Genomic DNA, 22065 nt, shown 5'->3' with positions numbered 1-22065 from the left:
GAGAAAACGAAAGTCCCTTTTGTAAGACCATAATTTGCTGGGATGAAATAATAGATGCCGACAGATTGATGACTTGTATGTCTTCATTTATCTTTTCTGTCTGGACGGGTAGCGGTGACTTTTTCCGGTGCCGCCAGCCTGCCCGTCGTTTTTTGCATCTTTACTGTGCTGATTGGCAGGTGTTAAACGTGGATTGGGATCCCTTTCCACACTGCTCATCGGGGGATCAGTAGCATCTGGTGAAGACTCCTGTGAGTCGCGTTCACTAGAACTAAATGATACACGGCCAGATCTTCTTTGTCTATTGCGAGATCAGCGTAAAATGGAGCGCGGTGTGCTCCTGCGTACTTCAGCCCAGGTGTAAACTGTGTTGTTGCTGTAGTCAAGCAGATCCCTATTAAATTTGCTCTGTTTGAAGAGTATAAGATCTTCCTCTACCTTTTCAAGATTGCTCTTCAGTTGATTGTCTGCATCCGCAAAACTTGGCATGTCGGCATGGGCTGATAACAGGTCCTGTGCTGTTTTTATTTCCTCTCTCAAGGCAGAGAGGGAATCCTGTTCATGATGTATTATCAGCTCCATCAATTTAAATGAGCAATCCGATAAAATAGTTTGCCACTGCAAAACAAAGGAGTCAGAATAGATGGTCGTCGGATTCTTCTTAATCCGTAAGCCACGGGGGATAATATTCTTGTCAATATACTTCTGCAATGAAGTGGCATCCCACCATGTCCGTAACTCCTTTAGTAACAGATTTTCGAATGTCGACATCTGCATTTTCATATTGAGTACATCCTGTAATTCCTGTTTAGGAGCGTCAAAAATGGCATTCATCCTTCTTATCCTGTTGTCATCATTTTCCACAGGGCGTAACGAGATATGTGCCATGCTCCAAGGGAATACAGAAAAAACTTGCTGTATGTATACAAAGTCCTTGCAGGGAGTGCACGCCACCAGGTAAGCAATAATAGAAGAAAACGTAAGGCAGCTCTCACCTGCAGTAGTAAAATCACCAGAGGTGCACGGATGCCGCTCCTGGATGCGGTATATACAGTAAGAAAAAGAAGAAAATCCAGCTCTCTCCGGTGAAAAAATGAAAAACTTTAATCCAGCAAGTTTAAAATCCATACAGGTGTACAAATAGCAGTCAACGCGTTTCAGACCTCAGAGAAATATGGGTCCTTCCTCATGACAAACGTGTTTCGGACGGATCCGTCCCCCATTGACTTTCGGTGTGGGGTCGGGACGGATCCGTTTGCGTTGCCGTGGAGAAGGGAGAAAAAAGAGAAACATTTTTTTTTTTGTTCATGGTGATGCGGGCGAATCCGTTCTGAAAGCATCTAAGCGTTTGAATTATAGGTGCGGATCCGTCTGTGCAGATACCAGACGGATCCGCTCCGAACGCAGGTGTGAAAGTAGCCATCGTGATTTAATTTACCTGTATGTAAGGTTCTTTTCCTTTTTTTTCCCCTTTTTGCTGGTGTTTGCCCTTGATTAACCCCTTAAGGACACAGCCCTATTTCACCTTAAGGACCAGGCCATTTTTTGCAAATCTGACCAGAGTCACTTCAAGTGCTGATAACTTTAAAACGCTTTGACTTATCCAGGCCATTCTGAGATTGTTTTTTCGTCACATATTGTACTTCATGACACTGGTAAAATGAAGTCAAAAAAATTATTTTTTTTGCACCAAAAAAGACCTAATTTAACAAAAATTTGGAAAAATTTGCAAATTTCAAAGTTCCAGTTTCTCTACTTCTGTAATACATAGTAATACCCCCAAAAATTGTGATGACTTTACATTCCCCATATGTCTACTTCATGTTTGAATTATTTTGGGAATGATATTTTATTTTTTGGGGATGTTATAAGGCTTAGAAGTTTAGAAGCAAATCTTGAAATTTTTCAGAAATTTACAAAAACTCAATTTTTAGGGACCAGTTCAGGTCTCAAGTCACTTTGCAAGGCTTACATAATAGAAACCACCCAAAAATGACCCCATCTAAGAAACTACACCCCTCAAGGTATTCAAAACTGATTTTGAATACGTTGTTAACCCTTTAGGTGTTGCACAAGAGTTATTGGCAAATGGGGAGGAAATTTGAGAATTTTATTTTTTTGTCTAATTTTTCATTTTAACCCATTTTTTCCACTAACAAAGCAAGGGTTAACAGCCATGACGGTTTGATTTGCACTATTTTGGGGTGCATATGACTTTTTGATCGTTTGCTATTACACTTTTTGTGACGTAAGATGACAAAAAATGGCTTTTTTTACACCGTTTTTATTTTTATTTTTTTACAGTGGTCACCTGAGGGGTTAGGTCATGTGATATTTTTATAGAGCCGGTCGATACGGACGCGGCGATACCTAATATGTATACTTTATTTTTATTTATGAAAGTTTTACACAATGATTTCATTTTTGAAACAAAAAAAATGATGTTTTAGTGTTTCCATAGTCTAAGAGCCATAGTTTTTTCAGTTTTTGGGCGATTATCTTAAGTAGGGTCTCATTTTTTGCGGGATGAGATGACGGTTTGATTGTTACAATTTTGGCGTACATGCGACTTTTTTGATCACTTTTATTACCTTTTTTTGGGAAGTAAGGTGGACAAAATTTCAATTTCATCATAGTTTTTTATTTTTTATTTTTATGGCGTTCACCGTTCGGGTAAAGTAACATGACCGTTTTATAGATCAGGTCGTTACGGACGCGGCGATACCAAACATGTGTAGGGAATTTTATTTTTTTAATTTTTAATCAGTGATAAATGTGTTTTTTGATTTTTACCTTTTTTTCACATTTTTTTTGACCCAGACCCACTTGGTTCTTGAAGATCCAGTGGGTCTGATGTCTGTATAATACAGTACTGTACTCTATATAGGGCTCTGTATTGTATTTTACTTACACTGAACAGATCTATGCTTTCAGCACAGATCTGTTCAGCACCATGGACAGCAGGACGCCTGATCAGGCGTCCTGTTGCCATGGGAAGCTTCCCCGTCTGCTCAGTAGTGGTCAGAACTGCGCAGACGGGGAAGGGTAAGGACGGGGCTGCGGGGGGATGTCTGGGGGCTCTCTCCCTCTGCATCGGGGGGCTGCAAAGGCACTGCAGCCCCCCGATCGGAGAGGGAGGGAGCTCCCTCTTACTGTTAACTTTTTCCATACAGCGGTCCGTACGGACCGCTGTATGGAAAGGGTTAAACGGCTGACATCGCATCACCGATGTCAGCCGTTTATACCAGGGTGCCAGCAATGTGCTGGCACCCTGGTATACCCACTCTACACCAACGATTATTCAATGGGAGGCAGGCGGGGGATCGCGATCCCGCCTGCCGCACCGCCCGCCTCCCGCACCGCCCCCACCGCCCGCAACACCCCCCCCTGCACCTCCCACCGGGCTAAAATCATTCAGAGGTGCAGGGGGGGGGGGGGTGATAAATATATATTTTCGCCACACTAAAGTTTCTGATCGCCGCGGTCAGGGACCGCAGCGATCAGAAACTGCAGAAAGCGCAACAAACCGCAGGTCTGAATTGACCTGCGGTTTGTTGCGATCGCGGACATGGGGGGGGTCACGGGACCCCCCCGCGCATTTAGCCGAGGTGCCTGCTCAATGATTTGAGCAGGCACCTTGTTCCGATCACAGCCGGCCGCACGGCAGTGATCGGAACAACACATGACGTACCGGTACGTCATGTGTCCTTAAGGACTCGGGAAACATGCCGTACCGATACGTCATGTGTACTTAAGGGGTTAAAAAGGGTTTTCTTCTGTGTCATGTGCATGGGAACGCCCCCTTGGGTCTCCACCTCCCAGGTGATACCTATCAGCCTGGGGTTAGTATGTGCTACTTAAGAGGGAGCTCCCATTTCATAAACACGTTTGTCATGAGGAAGGACCCATATTTCTCTGAGGTCTGAAACGCGTTGACTGCTATTTGTACACCTGTATGGATTTTAAACTTGCTGGATTAAAGTTTTTCATTTTTTCACCGGAGAGAGCTGGATTTTCTTCTTTTTCTTACTGTATATACCGCATCCAGGAGCGGCATCCGTGCACCTCTGGTGATTTTACTACTGCAGGTGAGAGCTGCCTTACGTTTTCTTCTATTATAGATTTCATTCTCTCCAACATGAATTATATTCTCAGACGAGACACAAGCACATGATCACTAAAGGTTGCATTGCGAGGACAGACCATTTTCTTTTTTTTAAATCCTGACCTACAGCAGTTATTTACAAAATATGGTTGCTCCTATGCGAGGCTGAAAAGTAGATAAAATTGAAATCTACGATATACTTTTACGGTACAATCACATGTGGCGGAACTACCGGCCTGGATTTTCGTACGGCAGATTTGCACTGTGTAAAAAATCTGTACCAAAAATAAATAAAACACCGGCTCTATACCAGAAAAGAACTGATCAGGCATATCCCCATGCATTCTGAATGGAGAGTAATCCGTTCAGGATGCATCAGGATGTCTTCAGTTCAGTCATTTTGACTGATCAGGCAAAAGATAAAACCGCAGCATGCTACGGTTTTATCTCTGGTGAAAAAAACTGAAGACTTGCCTGAATGCCGGATCCGGCATTTTACCCCATAGGAATGTATTAGTGCCGGATCTGGCATTCAAAATACCGGAATGCCGGATCAGTCCTTCCGGTCTGCACACGCGCAGACCGAAAAAAGGTGAAAAAAATAAATGCCGGATCCGTTTTGCTGGATGACACCGGAAAGACGGATCCGGCATTTCAATGCATTTTTTATGACTGATCAGGCACTGCTTGCCAGATTACTCTGCCGCAAGTGTGAAAGTACCCTTACATAGCCATACACATACATGTAAATTCTGTGAACAAGTCAATAGACCATCTGTCTTTTATGAAAGGGAGAGACAGGAAAAGGTAAAAAAGAGGGTTAGTCACTGGGCCTTCAGAACGATGGTCCAGGGGTAACTTCGCAGGGCGCCAAAGGTGGGGCAGAATAAGTGTCCTTTGATTTCACCTGAATATTAGGAAAAAAAAGGGTAAAACGAAGATAGTGGAACAGGTGAGGGCAGGCTGCCAATGGTCTCAACTCACTTTGATTCCCTCAAGGTGGGTGGTTGGAAAGAAAGAGGTAGGGTACCGTGGGGACGCTAAAAAAAAGGACCACAGAGAGGCGCCAATATCCCTAGTGTCTAGGATTGTGGGGGTATATAACCCAAATATAGCAGCTTATGTTGTTAGGTATAAATAAATGGAGTGGCAAAGCTCAGGATTAGTAATAAATGGTAGACAAATACAGGGAGTGCAGAATTATTAGGCAAGTTGTATTTTTGAGGATTAATTTTATTATTGAACAACAACCATGTTCTCAATGAACCCAAAAAACTCATTAATATCAAAGCTGAATATTTTTGGAAGTAGTTTTTAGTTTGTTTTTAGTTTTAGCTATTTTAGGGGGATATCTGTGTGTGCAGGTGACTATTACTGTACATAATTATTAGGCAACTTAACAAAAAACAAATATATACCCATTTCAATTATTTATTTTTACCAGTGAAACCAATATAACATCTCAACATTCACAAATATACATTTCTGACATTCAAAAACAAAACAAAAACAAATCAGTGACCAATAGAGCCACCTTTCTTTGCAAGGACACTCAAAAGCCTGCCATCCATGGATTCTGTCAGTGTTTTGATCTGTTCACTATGAACATTGCGTGCAGCAGCAACCACAGCCTCCCAGACACTGTTCAGAGAGGTGGACTGTTTTCCCTCCTTGTAAATCTCACATTTGATGATGGACCACAGGTTCTCAATGGGGTTCAGATCAGGTGAACAAGGAGGCCATGTCATTAGATTTTCTTCTTTTATACCAGTAGATAGAGGGTATATGGTTCGTCAAAGTGACAGGTACCACGCCCCTTTTACACGCCCCCTTTTTATATAGCTTGATATCAATTTTATATAAAATTTATAGTGTTTGATATAAAAAGTCTATAGTTTGATATCAAGTTTATATCTCTTGAAACTGCTGAGAACAAATGTTTGCAAACACATTGCTCAATTCAAGACTGTCCCTTATTTCTCTTCAAACTGCTGATCACAAATGTTTGCAAAACACATTGTTCAATTCAAGATTGCCCCAGACCCTGTCATCGACACGCCAGCTTGCAAAGCACATTTTCAATCGATACGGGCCTAAATGGCTTATCTACAAACACATTGCTTAATTCAAGATTGCCCCAGACCCTGTCATCGTGTTGCTCTACAAGGCCATAGCCCCCTGTCAGGGACATCAAAAACACATTATATCATTTTATACAGTTTATAAGTTTCATTTTAAATAAAAGCAAAAGACACTCATAAGTCCTTTTATAGCACCCGATAAGCTATTGATATAAAATTAAGATTAATGCATAAAAAGGCCTATAATAAACATATAAATTCTTATAAAACATAATTTAACTACTATAATTTAATTAGGTATTATAAATAATATTTTTTGTAATTTTATAACATTGCTATAAAGGCTAAACACATTGATATCTCTTTATATCATTTTATACAGCTTGATCTTTTTTTTTTTTTTTTTTTTTTTGCAACTATGCAATATGCTAATCGCTACCACCTGACATGTGTTACAACACGGACCGCCTATATAAACAGGGTCCAGTCTCTGCATGGCTATCACAGAGAGACTTGGGCACATAGACGCAGAGACCAACAAGTCATAATACATTTAAAGGTAAGAGCCATTGGCACTTGTGCTTTTAAAGCTTTCACTATTTTGAGTATGCATTATTTTAGCTGTCGCTATGTAACGTTGCTTATTTATATTCGTAATGCTTTACTAACTGGCTTTTTTTTCTTTTACCACATACAAATTAGATTATATTTTAACTAGCAATATCTTTCACTATTTATTCAATATGTCTTATTTTAGCTATGTGTACATGCCTCCAAATACCCCCAACTATCTAAATTCTAGCAATCTATCTATACATCTATCTATGTATCTATCTATTATATATGTCTTATGTTATCTGAATCTATGTAACGTCTATATATCTATCTATCTGGTGTGGGGTCGGGACGGATCCGTTTGCGTTGCCGTGGAGAAGGGAGAAAAAAGAGAAACATTTTTTTTTTTGTTCATGGTGATGCGGGCGAATCCGTTCTGAAAGCATCTAAGCGTTTGAATTATAGGTGCGGATCCGTCTGTGCAGATACCAGACGGATCCGCTCCGAACGCAGGTGTGAAAGTAGCCATCGTGATTTAATTTACCTGTATGTAAGGTTCTTTTCCTTTTTTTTCCCCTTTTTGCTGGTGTTTGCCCTTGATTAACCCCTTAAGGACACAGCCCTATTTCACCTTAAGGACCAGGCCATTTTTTGCAAATCTGACCAGAGTCACTTCAAGTGCTGATAACTTTAAAACGCTTTGACTTATCCAGGCCATTCTGAGATTGTTTTTTCGTCACATATTGTACTTCATGACACTGGTAAAATGAAGTCAAAAAAATTATTTTTTTTGCACCAAAAAAGACCTAATTTAACAAAAATTTGGAAAAATTTGCAAATTTCAAAGTTCCAGTTTCTCTACTTCTGTAATACATAGTAATACCCCCAAAAATTGTGATGACTTTACATTCCCCATATGTCTACTTCATGTTTGAATTATTTTGGGAATGATATTTTATTTTTTGGGGATGTTATAAGGCTTAGAAGTTTAGAAGCAAATCTTGAAATTTTTCAGAAATTTACAAAAACTCAATTTTTAGGGACCAGTTCAGGTCTCAAGTCACTTTGCAAGGCTTACATAATAGAAACCACCCAAAAATGACCCCATCTAAGAAACTACACCCCTCAAGGTATTCAAAACTGATTTTGAATACGTTGTTAACCCTTTAGGTGTTGCACAAGAGTTATTGGCAAATGGGGAGGAAATTTGAGAATTTTATTTTTTTGTCTAATTTTTCATTTTAACCCATTTTTTCCACTAACAAAGCAAGGGTTAACAGCCAAACAAGACTATATCTTTATTGCCCTGACTCTGCCGTTTACAGAAATACCCAATATGTGGCCGTAAACTACTGTACGGCCACACAGCGGGGCGTAGAGTGAAAGGTGCGCCGTTTGGTTTTTGGAAGGCTGATTTTTATGGACTGGTTTATTTACACCATGTCCCATTTGAAGCCCCCTGATGCACCCCTAGAGTAGAAACTCCATAAAAGTGACCCTATCTAAGAAAGTACACCCCTCAAGGTATTCAAAACTGATTTTACATACGTCGTTAACCCTTTAGGTGTTGCACAAGAGTTATTGGCAAATGGCGATGAAATTTGAGAATTTCATTTTTTTGCCTAATTTTCCATTTTAACCCATTTTTTCCACTAACAAAGCAAGGGTTAACAGCCAAACAAGACTATCTTTATTGCCCTGACTCTGCTGTTTACAGAAACACCCCATATGTGGTCGTAAACTACTGTACGGCCACACAGCGGGGCGTAGAGGGAAAGGTGCGCCGTTTTTTTGGAGGGCTGATTTTTATGGACCGGTTTTTTGACACCAAGTCCCATTTGAAGCCCCCCTGATGCACCCCCAGATTATAAACTCCATAAAAGTGACCCCATCTAAGAAACTACACCCCTCAAGGTATTCAAAACTGATTTTACAAACATGGTTAACCCTTTAGGTGTTGCACAAGATTTAATGGAAAATAGAGATACAATTTCAAAATTTCACTTTTTTGGCATATTTTCCATTAAAAAATTTTTTTTCCAGTTACAAAGCAAGGGTTAACAGCCAAACAAAACTCATTATTTATGGCCCTGATTCTGTAGTTTACAGAAACACCCCATATGTGGTCGTAAACTGCTGTACGGGCACACGGCAGGGCGCAGAAGGAAAGGAATGCCATACGGTTTTTGGAAGGCAGGTTTTGCTGGACTGTTTTTTTTTACACCATGTCCCATTTGAAGCCCCCCTGATGCACCCCTAGAGTAGAAACTCCAAAAAAGTGACCCCATTTTAGAAACTACGGGATAGGGTGGCAGTTTTGTTGGTACTAGTTTAGGGTACATATGATTTTTGGTTGCTCTATATTACACTTTTTGTGCGGCAAGGTAACAAGAAATAGCTTTTTTGGCAGCGTTTTTTTTTTTTTTGTTATTTACAACATTCATCTGACAGGTTAGATCATGTGGTAATTTTATAGAGCAGGTTGTCACGGACGCGGCGATACCTAATATGTATACAATTTTTTTTATTTATGTACGTTTTACACAATGATTTCATTTTTAAAACAAAAAAAATGTTTTAGTGTCTCCATAGTCTAAGAGCCATTGTTTTTTCAGTTTTTGGGCAATTATCTTAAGTAGGGTCTCATTTTTTGCGGGATGAGATGACGGTTTGATTTGCACTATTTTGGGGTGCATATGACTTTTTGATCGTTTGCTATTACACTTTTTGTGACGTAAGATGACAAAAAATGGCTTTTTTTACACCGTTTTTATTTTTATTTTTTTACGGTGGTCACCTGAGGGGTTAGGTCATGTGATATTTTTATAGAGCCGGTCGATACGGACGCGGCGATACCTAATATGTATACTTTATTTTTATTTATGAAAGTTTTACACAATGATTTCATTTTTGAAACAAAAAAAATGATGTTTTAGTGTTTCCATAGTCTAAGAGCCATAGTTTTTTCAGTTTTTGGGCGATTATCTTAAGTAGGGTCTCATTTTTTGCGGGATGAGATGACGGTTTGATTGTTACAATTTTGGCGTACATGCGACTTTTTTGATCACTTTTATTACCTTTTTTTGGGAAGTAAGGTGGACAAAATTTAAATTTCATCATAGTTTTTTATTTTTTATTTTTATGGCGTTCACCGTTCGGGTAAAGTAACATGACCGTTTTATAGATCAGGTCGTTACGGACGCGGCGATACCAAACATGTGTAGGGAATTTTATTTTTTTAATTTTTAATCAGTGATAAATGTGTTTTTTGATTTTTACCTTTTTTTCACATTTTTTTTGACCCAGACCCACTTGGTTCTTGAAGATCCAGTGGGTCTGATGTCTGTATAATACAGTACTGTACTCTATATAGGGCTCTGTATTGTATTTTACTTACACTGAACAGATCTATGCTTTCAGCACAGATCTGTTCAGCACCATGGACAGCAGGACGCCTGATCAGGCGTCCTGTTGCCATGGGAACCTTCCCCGTCTGCTCAGTAGTGGTCAGAACTGCGCAGACGGGGAAGGGTAAGGACGGGGCTGCGGGGGGATGTCTGGGGGCTCTCTCCCTCTGCATCGGGGGGCTGCAAAGGCACTGCAGCCCCCCGATCGGAGAGGGAGGGAGCTCCCTCTTACTGTTAACTTTTTCCATACAGCGGTCCGTACGGACCGCTGTATGGAAAGGGTTAAACGGCTGACATCGCATCACCGATGTCAGCCGTTTATACCAGGGTGCCAGCAATGTGCTGGCACCCTGGTATACCCACTCTACACCAACGATTATTCAATGGGAGGCAGGCGGGGGATCGCGATCCCGCCTGCCGCACCGCCCGCCTCCCGCACCGCCCCCACCGCCCGCAACACCCCCCCCTGCACCTCCCACCGGGCTAAAATCATTCAGAGGTGCAGGGGGGGGGGGGTGATAAATATATATTTTCGCCACACTAAAGTTTCTGATCGCCGCGGTCAGGGACCGCAGCGATCAGAAACTGCAGAAAGCGCAACAAACCGCAGGTCTGAATTGACCTGCGGTTTGTTGCGATCGCGGACATGGGGGGGGTCACGGGACCCCCCCGCGCATTTAGCCGAGGTGCCTGCTCAATGATTTGAGCAGGCACCTTGTTCCGATCACAGCCGGCCGCACGGCAGTGATCGGAACAACACATGACGTACCGGTACGTCATGTGTCCTTAAGGACTCGGGAAACATGCCGTACCGATACGTCATGTGTACTTAAGGGGTTAAAAAGGGTTTTCTTCTGTGTCATGTGCATGGGAACGCCCCCTTGGGTCTCCACCTCCCAGGTGATACCTATCAGCCTGGGGTTAGTATGTGCTACTTAAGAGGGAGCTCCCATTTCATAAACACGTTTGTCATGAGGAAGGACCCATATTTCTCTGAGGTCTGAAACGCGTTGACTGCTATTTGTACACCTGTATGGATTTTAAACTTGCTGGATTAAAGTTTTTCATTTTTTCACCGGAGAGAGCTGGATTTTCTTCTTTTTCTTACTGTATATACCGCATCCAGGAGCGGCATCCGTGCACCTCTGGTGATTTTACTACTGCAGGTGAGAGCTGCCTTACGTTTTCTTCTATTATAGATTTCATTCTCTCCAACATGAATTATATTCTCAGACGAGACACAAGCACATGATCACTAAAGGTTGCATTGCGAGGACAGACCATTTTCTTTTTTTTAAATCCTGACCTACAGCAGTTATTTACAAAATATGGTTGCTCCTATGCGAGGCTGAAAAGTAGATAAAATTGAAATCTACGATATACTTTTACGGTACAATCACATGTGGCGGAACTACCGGCCTGGATTTTCGTACGGCAGATTTGCACTGTGTAAAAAATCTGTACCAAAAATAAATAAAACACCGGCTCTATACCAGAAAAGAACTGATCAGGCATATCCCCATGCATTCTGAATGGAGAGTAATCCGTTCAGGATGCATCAGGATGTCTTCAGTTCAGTCATTTTGACTGATCAGGCAAAAGATAAAACCGCAGCATGCTACGGTTTTATCTCTGGTGAAAAAAACTGAAGACTTGCCTGAATGCCGGATCCGGCATTTTACCCCATAGGAATGTATTAGTGCCGGATCTGGCATTCAAAATACCGGAATGCCGGATCAGTCCTTCCGGTCTGCACACGCGCAGACCGAAAAAAGGTGAAAAAAATAAATGCCGGATCCGTTTTGCTGGATGACACCGGAAAGACGGATCCGGCATTTCAATGCATTTTTTATGACTGATCAGGCACTGCTTGCCAGATTACTCTGCCGCAAGTGTGAAAGTACCCTTACATAGCCATACACATACATGTAAATTCTGTGAACAAGTCAATAGACCATCTGTCTTTTATGAAAGGGAGAGACAGGAAAAGGTAAAAAAGAGGGTTAGTCACTGGGCCTTCAGAACGATGGTCCAGGGGTAACTTCGCAGGGCGCCAAAGGTGGGGCAGAATAAGTGTCCTTTGATTTCACCTGAATATTAGGAAAAAAAAGGGTAAAACGAAGATAGTGGAACAGGTGAGGGCAGGCTGCCAATGGTCTCAACTCACTTTGATTCCCTCAAGGTGGGTGGTTGGAAAGAAAAGGTAGGGTACCGTGGGGACGCTAAAAAAAAAAAAGGACCACAGAGAGGCGCCAATATCCCTAGTGTCTAGGATTGTGGGGGTATATAACCCAAATATAGCAGCTTATGTTGTTAGGTATAAATAAATGGAGTGGCAAAGCTCAGGATTAGTAATAAATGGTAGACAAATACAGGGAGTGCAGAATTATTAGGCAAGTTGTATTTTTGAGGATTAATTTTATTATTGAACAACAACCATGTTCTCAATGAACCCAAAAAACTCATTAATATCAAAGCTGAATATTTTTGGAAGTAGTTTTTAGTTTGTTTTTAGTTTTAGCTATTTTAGGGGGATATCTGTGTGTGCAGGTGACTATTACTGTACATAATTATTAGGCAACTTAACAAAAAACAAATATATACCCATTTCAATTATTTATTTTTACCAGTGAAACCAATATAACATCTCAACATTCACAAATATACATTTCTGACATTCAAAAACAAAACAAAAACAAATCAGTGACCAATAGAGCCACCTTTCTTTGCAAGGACACTCAAAAGCCTGCCATCCATGGATTCTGTCAGTGTTTTGATCTGTTCACTATGAACATTGCGTGCAGCAGCAACCACAGCCTCCCAGACACTGTTCAGAGAGGTGGACTGTTTTCCCTCCTTGTAAATCTCACATTTGATGATGGACCACAGGTTCTCAATGGGGTTCAGATCAGGTGAACAAGGAGGCCATGTCATTAGATTTTCTTCTTTTATACCAGTAGATAGAGGGTATATGGTTCGTCAAAGTGACAGGTACCACGCCCCTTTTACACGCCCCCTTTTTATATAGCTTGATATCAATTTTATATAAAATTTATAGTGTTTGATATAAAAAGTCTATAGTTTGATATCAAGTTTATATCTCTTGAAACTGCTGAGAACAAATGTTTGCAAACACATTGCTCAATTCAAGACTGTCCCTTATTTCTCTTCAAACTGCTGATCACAAATGTTTGCAAAACACATTGTTCAATTCAAGATTGCCCCAGACCCTGTCATCGACACGCCAGCTTGCAAAGCACATTTTCAATCGATACGGGCCTAAATGGCTTATCTACAAACACATTGCTTAATTCAAGATTGCCCCAGACCCTGTCATCGTGTTGCTCTACAAGGCCATAGCCCCCTGTCAGGGACATCAAAAACACATTATATCATTTTATACAGTTTATAAGTTTCATTTTAAATAAAAGCAAAAGACACTCATAAGTCCTTTTATAGCACCCGATAAGCTATTGATATAAAATTAAGATTAATGCATAAAAAGGCCTATAATAAACATATAAATTCTTATAAAACATAATTTAACTACTATAATTTAATTAGGTATTATAAATAATATTTTTTGTAATTTTATAACATTGCTATAAAGGCTAAACACATTGATATCTCTTTATATCATTTTATACAGCTTGATCTTTTTTTTTTTTTTTTTTTTTGCAACTATGCAATATGCTAATCGCTACCACCTGACATGTGTTACAACACGGACCGCCTATATAAACAGGGTCCAGTCTCTGCATGGCTATCACAGAGAGACTTGGGCACATAGACGCAGAGACCAACAAGTCATAATACATTTAAGGTAAGAGCCATTGGCACTTGTGCTTTTAAAGCTTTCACTATTTTGAGTATGCATTATTTTAGCTGTCGCTATGTAACGTTGCTTATTTATATTCGTAATGCTTTACTAACTGGCTTTTTTTTCTTTTACCACATACAAATTAGATTATATTTTAACTAGCAATATCTTTCACTATTTATTCAATATGTCTTATTTTAGCTATGTGTACATGCCTCCAAATACCCCCAACTATCTAAATTCTAGCAATCTATCTATACATCTATCTATGTATCTATCTATTATATATGTCTTATGTTATCTGAATCTATGTAACGTCTATATATCTATCTATCCATTTTATCTATGTGTACACACCGCCAAATACCCCCAACTATCTAAATTCTATCAATCCATCCATCTATCTATCTAACTAGCTAACTATCTAGCTTTACATCTCTCTGTTAGCTAGGTACCTAGCTATCCATCTATGTATACATACAGACAAATATAACTGGCTTTTTTTTCTTTTACCACATACAAATTAGATTATATTTTAACTAGCAATATCTTTCACTATTTATTCAATATGTCTTATTTTAGCTATGTGTACAAACCGCCAAATACCCCCAACTATCTAAATTCTAGCAATCTATCTATCTATACATCTATCTATGTATCTATCTATTCTATATGTCTTATGTTATCTGAATCTATGTAACGTCTATATATCTATATATTTCCATGACGGTCTTTAAGACCGAATAAAGTCCCTTTAGGGATCCCTATTTCGCAGTTAAAAGCGTCAACTTTATTAATTTAATTTCTACTTACAAATATATAAAGAACAAAAAAAACAAAGAATGGGTTAAAACTCTCAGCGGTATGGAGTTTTGGACAACTTATTTAAGCCTGGCTGCCTGGTTATGCAAACACTTAGTGGCAATGTCTGACAACTGGCTAGTTACAGTAAATGTCTTTTATTGTATTAATGTGAGGACCTGTATTATATCACACCTAGCTTTTTAGAAGGGTTTATTTAATGTTTCTAATGTAGGCTCAGCGTTTTAAACCATATACTTATTATAATTAGGAATGTATATGACGACCTGTATTGAACAGGCTCTATTGAAATCGTGCTTTGGGTCACAGGTGTATCAATTCCCTATTGGACACTTTAATAGCAAACGCCATATACAAAGTTTCACCAGCTACAAAGTAACCTCTATTTGTATCATAGAGGTCGATGTGGGTGTCTCTCTATACACCATGCCCTGCTACATACTCTTGTGCCTATTAATAGACACTACCTTCCACTAGAGGTCGATATTATACAGTATATCATTGTTTGTATCGGTATGCCTCACTGAACTTGAGAGTTTTAACCCATTCTTTGTTTTTTTTGTTCTTTATATATTTGTAAGTAGAAATTAAATTAATAAAGTTGACGCTTTTAACTGCGAAATAGGGATCCCTAAAGGGACTTTATTCGGTCTTAAAGACCGTCATGGAAATATAAATTCATGTCCCGAGGATCCCTAATAAAGGGACTGAGGAGATTACGTTGTCTATATATCTATCTATCCATTTTATCTATGTGTACATACCGCCAAATACCCCCAACTATCTAAATTCTATCAATCCATCCATCTATCTATCTAACTAGCTAACTATCTAGCTTTACATCTCTCTGTTAGCTAGGTACCTAGCTATCCATCTATGTATACATACAGACAAATACCGCAACTACAATTTATCTATCGAACGTGTCAGCTATATAGTTGTAATTTAACTAACAATATACATTTTCGTTTAGATGGATTCGTACCAAGATTTATGGGGGGATGACAACATGCCCGATGCGCAGCTGCTTATGGCGGTCGATGATTACTATGCGTCGTACATTAGCGGTGGTGGTGCGCAATTGTTTTCAGACGATTCGCCCAGTATGGGGCTAGTTCATACGTATATTTCAAGCGAACCCGATTACAATCCGACATCACCTTGCCTACCCGGTAAGTATAACCAGCTTATGCTTTTATTACATATGTAGTTTTAGAGCTCGCTATATTTCATGTACATTTATTACAGACACGCAAATCCGCGACATTTTAGGAATCGCGACCAGAGACGTTGATACTGAAAATACAGTACATTCAAACATTGAAGTTACTAGCAACAACAATTCTGCCGAGCTAAAGGAGAACGATCCGTCGCGAGTTATCGATCTCACAACCCCAGGGCGCCCTGAAATGAAACAAACGACCAGGCTAGCCAGAACCCGTAAGGCTCGATCGACTTCTTTGATGTTGGCTGTTTTAAACATTATCTATATTTCTAATACACTTTTTAAAAACACAGCGCTGGAAAGAAAAGTCTATACAATTGATGACATCGCGACACTATCCGAGGAGGCCCTACAAAAGCAGCGCAAGCGGGGCAAACAGCGTAAGGATCAAAATGCATTGAGGCTGTAATATATTTTAAACAATGGCTATAAGTCTAATACTTTCTTTAAATGCAGCGTTGAAAAGAAAAATGGCCACGACCGGCGGCTCCAAAACGGAATCAAAGAAAGCTAACACAAAGGGTAATGATCCAGCTACAGCGGCTCAAAAAACAATGTCTATAACTTTTAAACCGGTATAAAACAATGTTGTTTAATCAAACCTTGTAATTTAAAGTTTTTCAGCTGCCGGGTAGCAGCGCACGTACCAACAGAACTGTTTCATTCCCCGAACCACCAGAGGCGATCACTAACGCCCGCGACAGTTGGCTGGCGGAAAATACCGCAATGCCGGTTATCCGCTGTCCTGATGCCCGTAAGTTAATATTACACGGTGTGCTCTGTTGTAATTAGAGCCGCTTGATGTTCTTAATACCTACAGCGGTCTGCTTGTCTTAAAATTTTTAATGACATATATAGTTATCAATCTATCTATCTATCTATCTATCTATCTATCCATTTATCTAGCTATGTAGCTATACATCCAAATAACACAACTATATAAATTCTAGCATTTTTTCGATATTTTTATAATAGCTGTTTAATTATAGCGCTTTAAAATTCTTAATACTATATCTTAATGTTTGTCTTTAATTTTCAGCCAAAAGAAAACAAAACAACAAAGCCCGAATCGCTAAAGAGAGACAACGCTCGACCACTAAACAGCATCAGGAGCAGTTTTCACCGATAGCGGGAGTTCTAACAACGCCGCTGCCGGGTCTGCAGAGTGGTGAGCCAACTAGCGTAATAAATGATATTACAGCTTTATGCGACATAACACCAGCACCCAATACACAGGATGTAGTACCTTGTAAAAAGCGCATCACATTTGACACGCCAGACACATGCAGCAACGTACAACAGATAAGCGAACCCCAACAGCGAGACGCGCCTCTTGTCCATTCCTGTTATTGTCGGGGTGGAAAGACGTTGAGGGATATCGCGAAATGTAATGACAAAATGGCACGCGTGGCGTTGCATTTAAAATGTTACGTTAAAGACTCTACGTCTCTAGCGTTTAACAGTCCCAACAAAAATACTGAGGGACAAATACACGCTACGCGTGACAAATGCATACGACTGATTACGCATCTTGACGCTCTTGAAAAAGAGCTGCTACGCCGAGATTGACTAGTGATGACTGGTGGAGGTGGACGTCCTTTTAAAAGCACAAAAACAACTGTAAGTGCTAGGGTTAGAAAGTTAAAAAAGGCTATAAAAATCTGTTTTTCAGTTAAACGTTCTAAAAGAGCTAGAGAAAAAAGGCATAGCCGGCGTAACAATGGGCCGCCGGCGCGTCCGAACAAAATAGTTAGCAAAAAAAGACAGGAGTGTCGTAACAAGCCTGGTGCGTCGGCTCGTCTGAATGCTGGACAAACACATCAGCAACCGCAGACTGCGCAAGCGGAGCACAGTCGGCCAAACAGCTCGCCCACTAATAGCCCTTCAAACACGCAATCAAAGCGCCGTCATTCAGGCGACAGGCCCTATAACACGGCTATTACAGACGAATCCACTGAAACACAAAATGTTAGATCCGTTTATCTAGAACGTGTATATCAGCAACAGCGTGACTTAGCGAATTTTAACAGTACCATGTACACGGAACACTTCAGATTCGCTAACCTCGAAGCCATTCGCTCGTTTATAGACGCTCTTGATGCAATACACTCTGCTATACAGACATTGCTAGATAGGATTTTACGGGACGCCGAGCCGGGGGATTTCATACAATTGCGTTTAGACGGCGGCGAAACGCTTGATTCGATTTTTTCTAATAGGTATTCTAGAGATGGATTTAGCGCCGAAACATTTTTGGACAATATCGCTAACGCTTTACAGAGTAACGCGGAGTGCATAGCCGGTAATACACTTAAACTAGTTGTCATCATTGTCAGGTGCCGCCGTGGTGGGGCCCGAAGACGTTTGGGCGGTATCGCGTATAGTCGTATTATTGAGCGTAAAAAACAACATTTATACGATTTTAATAATTACGATAATAACGTCTGTCTGGCCGCTAGTGTTTACACTATTTTGGAGGGTGCTGCTTTGGGCGATGCCGCCTTGTTAGAGAAAGCTCGACAACTGCATAGAGACTTACAAATACCCGAGGGGTATTTGGTGTCTTTTACTGACGTTGCTGAATTTGAAAAAAAATTAAGCATCACAATTAAAATTTTGTACCACAATAGGGGCCAGTGGTGTTATTATCACACAGCAAGCACCGCTAAAGAAAAGACCGTCTATATATTGCACCATGAAAAGCATTATTATGGCATAAAAAATCTAAAAGCCTTCATCGGCTTCGATTATTTTTGCGATGTTTGTTGCACTGTATACAAACATAAATACCGACACGGGTGCATGCAGTTTTGTAAAGCGTGCCAGAGCCAGAATTGTGCGGAGCAGTCTAATAATACACGTTGCCCGATATGTAGGACGTATTGCCGTTCAGCGGCATGTTTTGAAACACATAGAAACCTGGCACTTAGTGATAAAACTCTTTGTAAGAAAAAAACTTTTTGCGGATTTTGTTACAAATATATAGACAACGGCGATGAGCACAAATGTAACGGTTTAAAATGCACCATCTGCGGCGGGCAGGTTGACAAATTTGACGACCATGTTTGTTACATGCAGCCATACACCCCCAAAAAAATGACTGACAAATACATCTTTTACGATTTTGAATGCATGCAAGAAACAGGCTTGCATATACCCAATTTCATTTACGCAACCACCCTATACGGACCCGACTCCTGGCAGTTTAGCGGAAAAACCTGTACGTTTGACTTTGTGCGATTTTTTGCCGACGGTAAGTTTTCGGGTTACACGTTCATAGCTCACAATGCAGGCCGCTACGACGCTTATTTTGTTTTACAGGCGCTGATTAATGAAAAATTTAAAATTGATATTATAAATCAAGGCGGTCGGTTAATGTGCGTTACCCTGAAGGACTTAAAAATTAGGTTCATAGACTCTCTGAATTTCATGCCTATGAAGCTCAGCAAGATGCCCGAGGCTATGGGTTTTTCAGGCGCCAAGGGTCACTTCCCGCATTTTTTCAACACGGCCGAAAATCAAAACTACATAGGCGCCCTACCGGCCGCTATGTATTATGGCTTTGAATACATGATGCCCTGTGAGAAAAAAGAATTCACAGATTGGTATGAGAAACATAAAAATGATACCTTTAATTTTCAAAAAGAGTTAAAAGCTTACTGTAAGCAGGATGTTGAGGTTTTGAGAAGGGCTTGTGAGTGTTACAGGGACACGATTATGGCCATGACGGAACAAAAAGTGCTGCAATACATTAAACGTGAAAAGAAATACCGAACGGTCACTAAATGTATTGATCCACTCCAGCTTATCACATTGGCATCCGTGTGCATGGCCATGTATCGGTTTAAATTTCTACCCAAAAATACCATAGCGATTGTACCTGCAGATAATTACCACAAGACCCAGAAACGCTTTTCAACACCCGCTATACATTGGCTCATGTATCTTGAACATGCTGAAGGCATTTCTATACAACACGCGTTAAAGGGCGGTGAAAAAAAGGTTGATAAATATTTTTTGGACGGGTATGCTTTTGTTAACGGTAAACACACCGCTTTTGAATTTCAGGGGTGTTTTTATCATGGGTGTCCTGTGTGCTATAAAGAGCAGGACAGCAACGAGCTTACTAAATCGTCCTACGGACAGCTGTACCAAGCTTTCCTAGTCAGGAAAAGTCGACTACAGCGACAAGGCTTTACGGTCCGCGTCCTGTGGGAACACGAGTGGCGGGAAATGATTGCAAACGATTCGGGGGTCAAAGACTTTCTGATTAAAATGAAATTCCCGACTCCTTTGGATCCTCGTGACGCGCTTTACGGTGGGCGCACTAACGCCATTAAACTTTACCACAAGGTGCAGGTCGATGAAACAGTGCATTATTATGATTTCACCAGTCTGTACCCTTTTGTTAATAAAACTAAGACTTACCCTGTAGGGCACCCAAAAATCATTTATGATCATTTTGGATACATCAAAAAATACTTTGGCATTGCACGAGTTAAAGTTTACCCGCCAAGAGATTTATTTTTTCCGGTCCTCCCTGTAAAGCTAAATAAAAAACTAATGTTCCCGCTATGTTACACATGCGCCTTGAGCTGTCAGAAAGACATTTGCAGTCACACAGACGATGAGCGGTCCCTAACCGGTACATGGTGTACGATAGAGCTAGTTTTAGCTGTTCAAAAAGGTTACAGGATTGCCGAGATCTACGAGATCTGGCATTTTCCGAATACAACAGACGATTTGTTCGCCCCGTACATCAAATTACACCTCAGAGATAAACAGGAGGCTTCCGGTTATCCCAGTTGGTGTAAAACGGATTCTGAAAAAACCTCTTACATAGCGGCATTTTAAAAAAAAGAAGATGTCTGTTTGCGCTCTGATAAGATAGCTGTAAACCCCGCAAAAAGACAAATTTCAAAACTGTTCCTAAACTCTTTGTGGGGTAAGTTTGGCCAGCGTTCTAACTTGTCACGTACCAGCATAGTCACGGACCCTGACGAGCTTTTCAAATTAGCTTTTGTGCCGTACTACGACCTCTCCGAGGTTAATTTCATCGATGACGATACGGCCGTAGTCAATTGGCGCTATGTAAAAGAGCGCTACACCCACAACAAAAACACAAACATTTTTATAGCCTGTTTTACAACCGCCTATGCCAGACTCGAATTATACACGCTCCTAGACAGGCTACAGGAACGTTGCCTTTATCACGACACAGACTCAGTCATATTCGTGAGTAAGGGGACTGAATGGACACCACCCTTGGGTGATTTTCTCGGTGAACTAACTAGTGAAATACGCGACGATGCACACATTACCGAGTTTGTATCCGCAGGCCCAAAGACTTACGGATACAAACTTAACAACGGGAAAACCGTATTGAAGGTTAAGGGTATAACACTCAATGTCGCTAACACACGGTTTGTTCATTTTGACAGTTTAAAAGACCTTGTGTTGGATTACTCACACAACGACCCCGAGACGCAGAAAACAATAGGCATCGAGCAAGACGGCATTTTCAGAAATAGGAAGCGCTTGACCATAGAGACAAGACCGTTACGTAAAACGCAAAAGTGCGTCTACACAAAGAGGCAGCTGACGGTTGACTTTACAACGCTGCCTTTTGGCTATTAAACATGACTGCACAATTTCAACACCCTTTTTCGTGTATTCTAGCAGGACCCTCAAATTCCGGAAAGAGTTTTTTTGTTAAAAATGTATTAATGCACAAGGATACGTTAATGTCGCACAAACCTGATAATGTCATTTGGTTTTACGCTTGTTGGCAGAAATTGTATGATGAACTAAACCGTTTGTTTACAAATATCAGGTTTATCGAGGAAAACCGCAAAATTTTACAGACGCGGATCTCTTTCCAACGGACAAGGTAAATTTGGCGGTTGTTGATGATCTTATGGAGGCGGCTTGTGAAAATCTTGAAATACAAAACGCATTCACCAAATACGTACACCACAGAAATTTGAGCATTATGTATCTCGTTCAAAACGTTTTTTGTCAGGGTAAGAAAAGCCGAACCATAAATTTAA

The 22065-nt window shown here is 40.5% G+C and overlaps 2 protein-coding genes across 5 annotated transcripts in view; both read left to right on the top strand.

Annotated features, from left to right (window-relative positions):
* The window catches only part of LOC122919365 (glycosyltransferase family 92 protein F13G3.3-like), a 77571-nt gene that overhangs the window by 10120 nt on the left and 45386 nt on the right, over positions 1-22065 (top strand).
* LOC122919362 lies at positions 5765-22026 on the top strand. Of its 4 annotated transcripts, none has more exons than XM_044268340.1 (8): positions 6569-6745; positions 15764-15962; positions 16039-16230; positions 16309-16395; positions 16472-16537; positions 16632-16769; positions 17055-17183; positions 21457-22026. In XM_044268340.1, exons 1-8 carry the CDS (start codon positions 6605-6607, stop codon positions 21459-21461), a joined length of 957 nt encoding a protein of 318 aa, XP_044124275.1. In that variant the 5' UTR covers positions 6569-6604; the 3' UTR covers positions 21462-22026. The 4 variants fall into 4 exon arrangements, with proteins under 4 accessions (XP_044124272.1, XP_044124275.1, XP_044124273.1 ...); XM_044268338.1 differs by lacking the exon at positions 21457-22026 and adding an exon at positions 13894-13970 and having other exon boundaries at positions 6705-6745; positions 15762-15962; positions 17055-17604; XM_044268337.1 differs by lacking the exon at positions 21457-22026 and having other exon boundaries at positions 5765-6745; positions 17055-17604.

This window comes from Bufo gargarizans, chromosome 9, assembly GCF_014858855.1.
Source record: "Bufo gargarizans isolate SCDJY-AF-19 chromosome 9, ASM1485885v1, whole genome shotgun sequence".
Classification (NCBI taxonomy): Eukaryota; Metazoa; Chordata; class Amphibia; order Anura; family Bufonidae; genus Bufo; species Bufo gargarizans.
The sequence above is the reverse complement of the archived record's forward strand: the minus strand, read 5'-3'. Positions and strand labels throughout refer to the sequence as shown.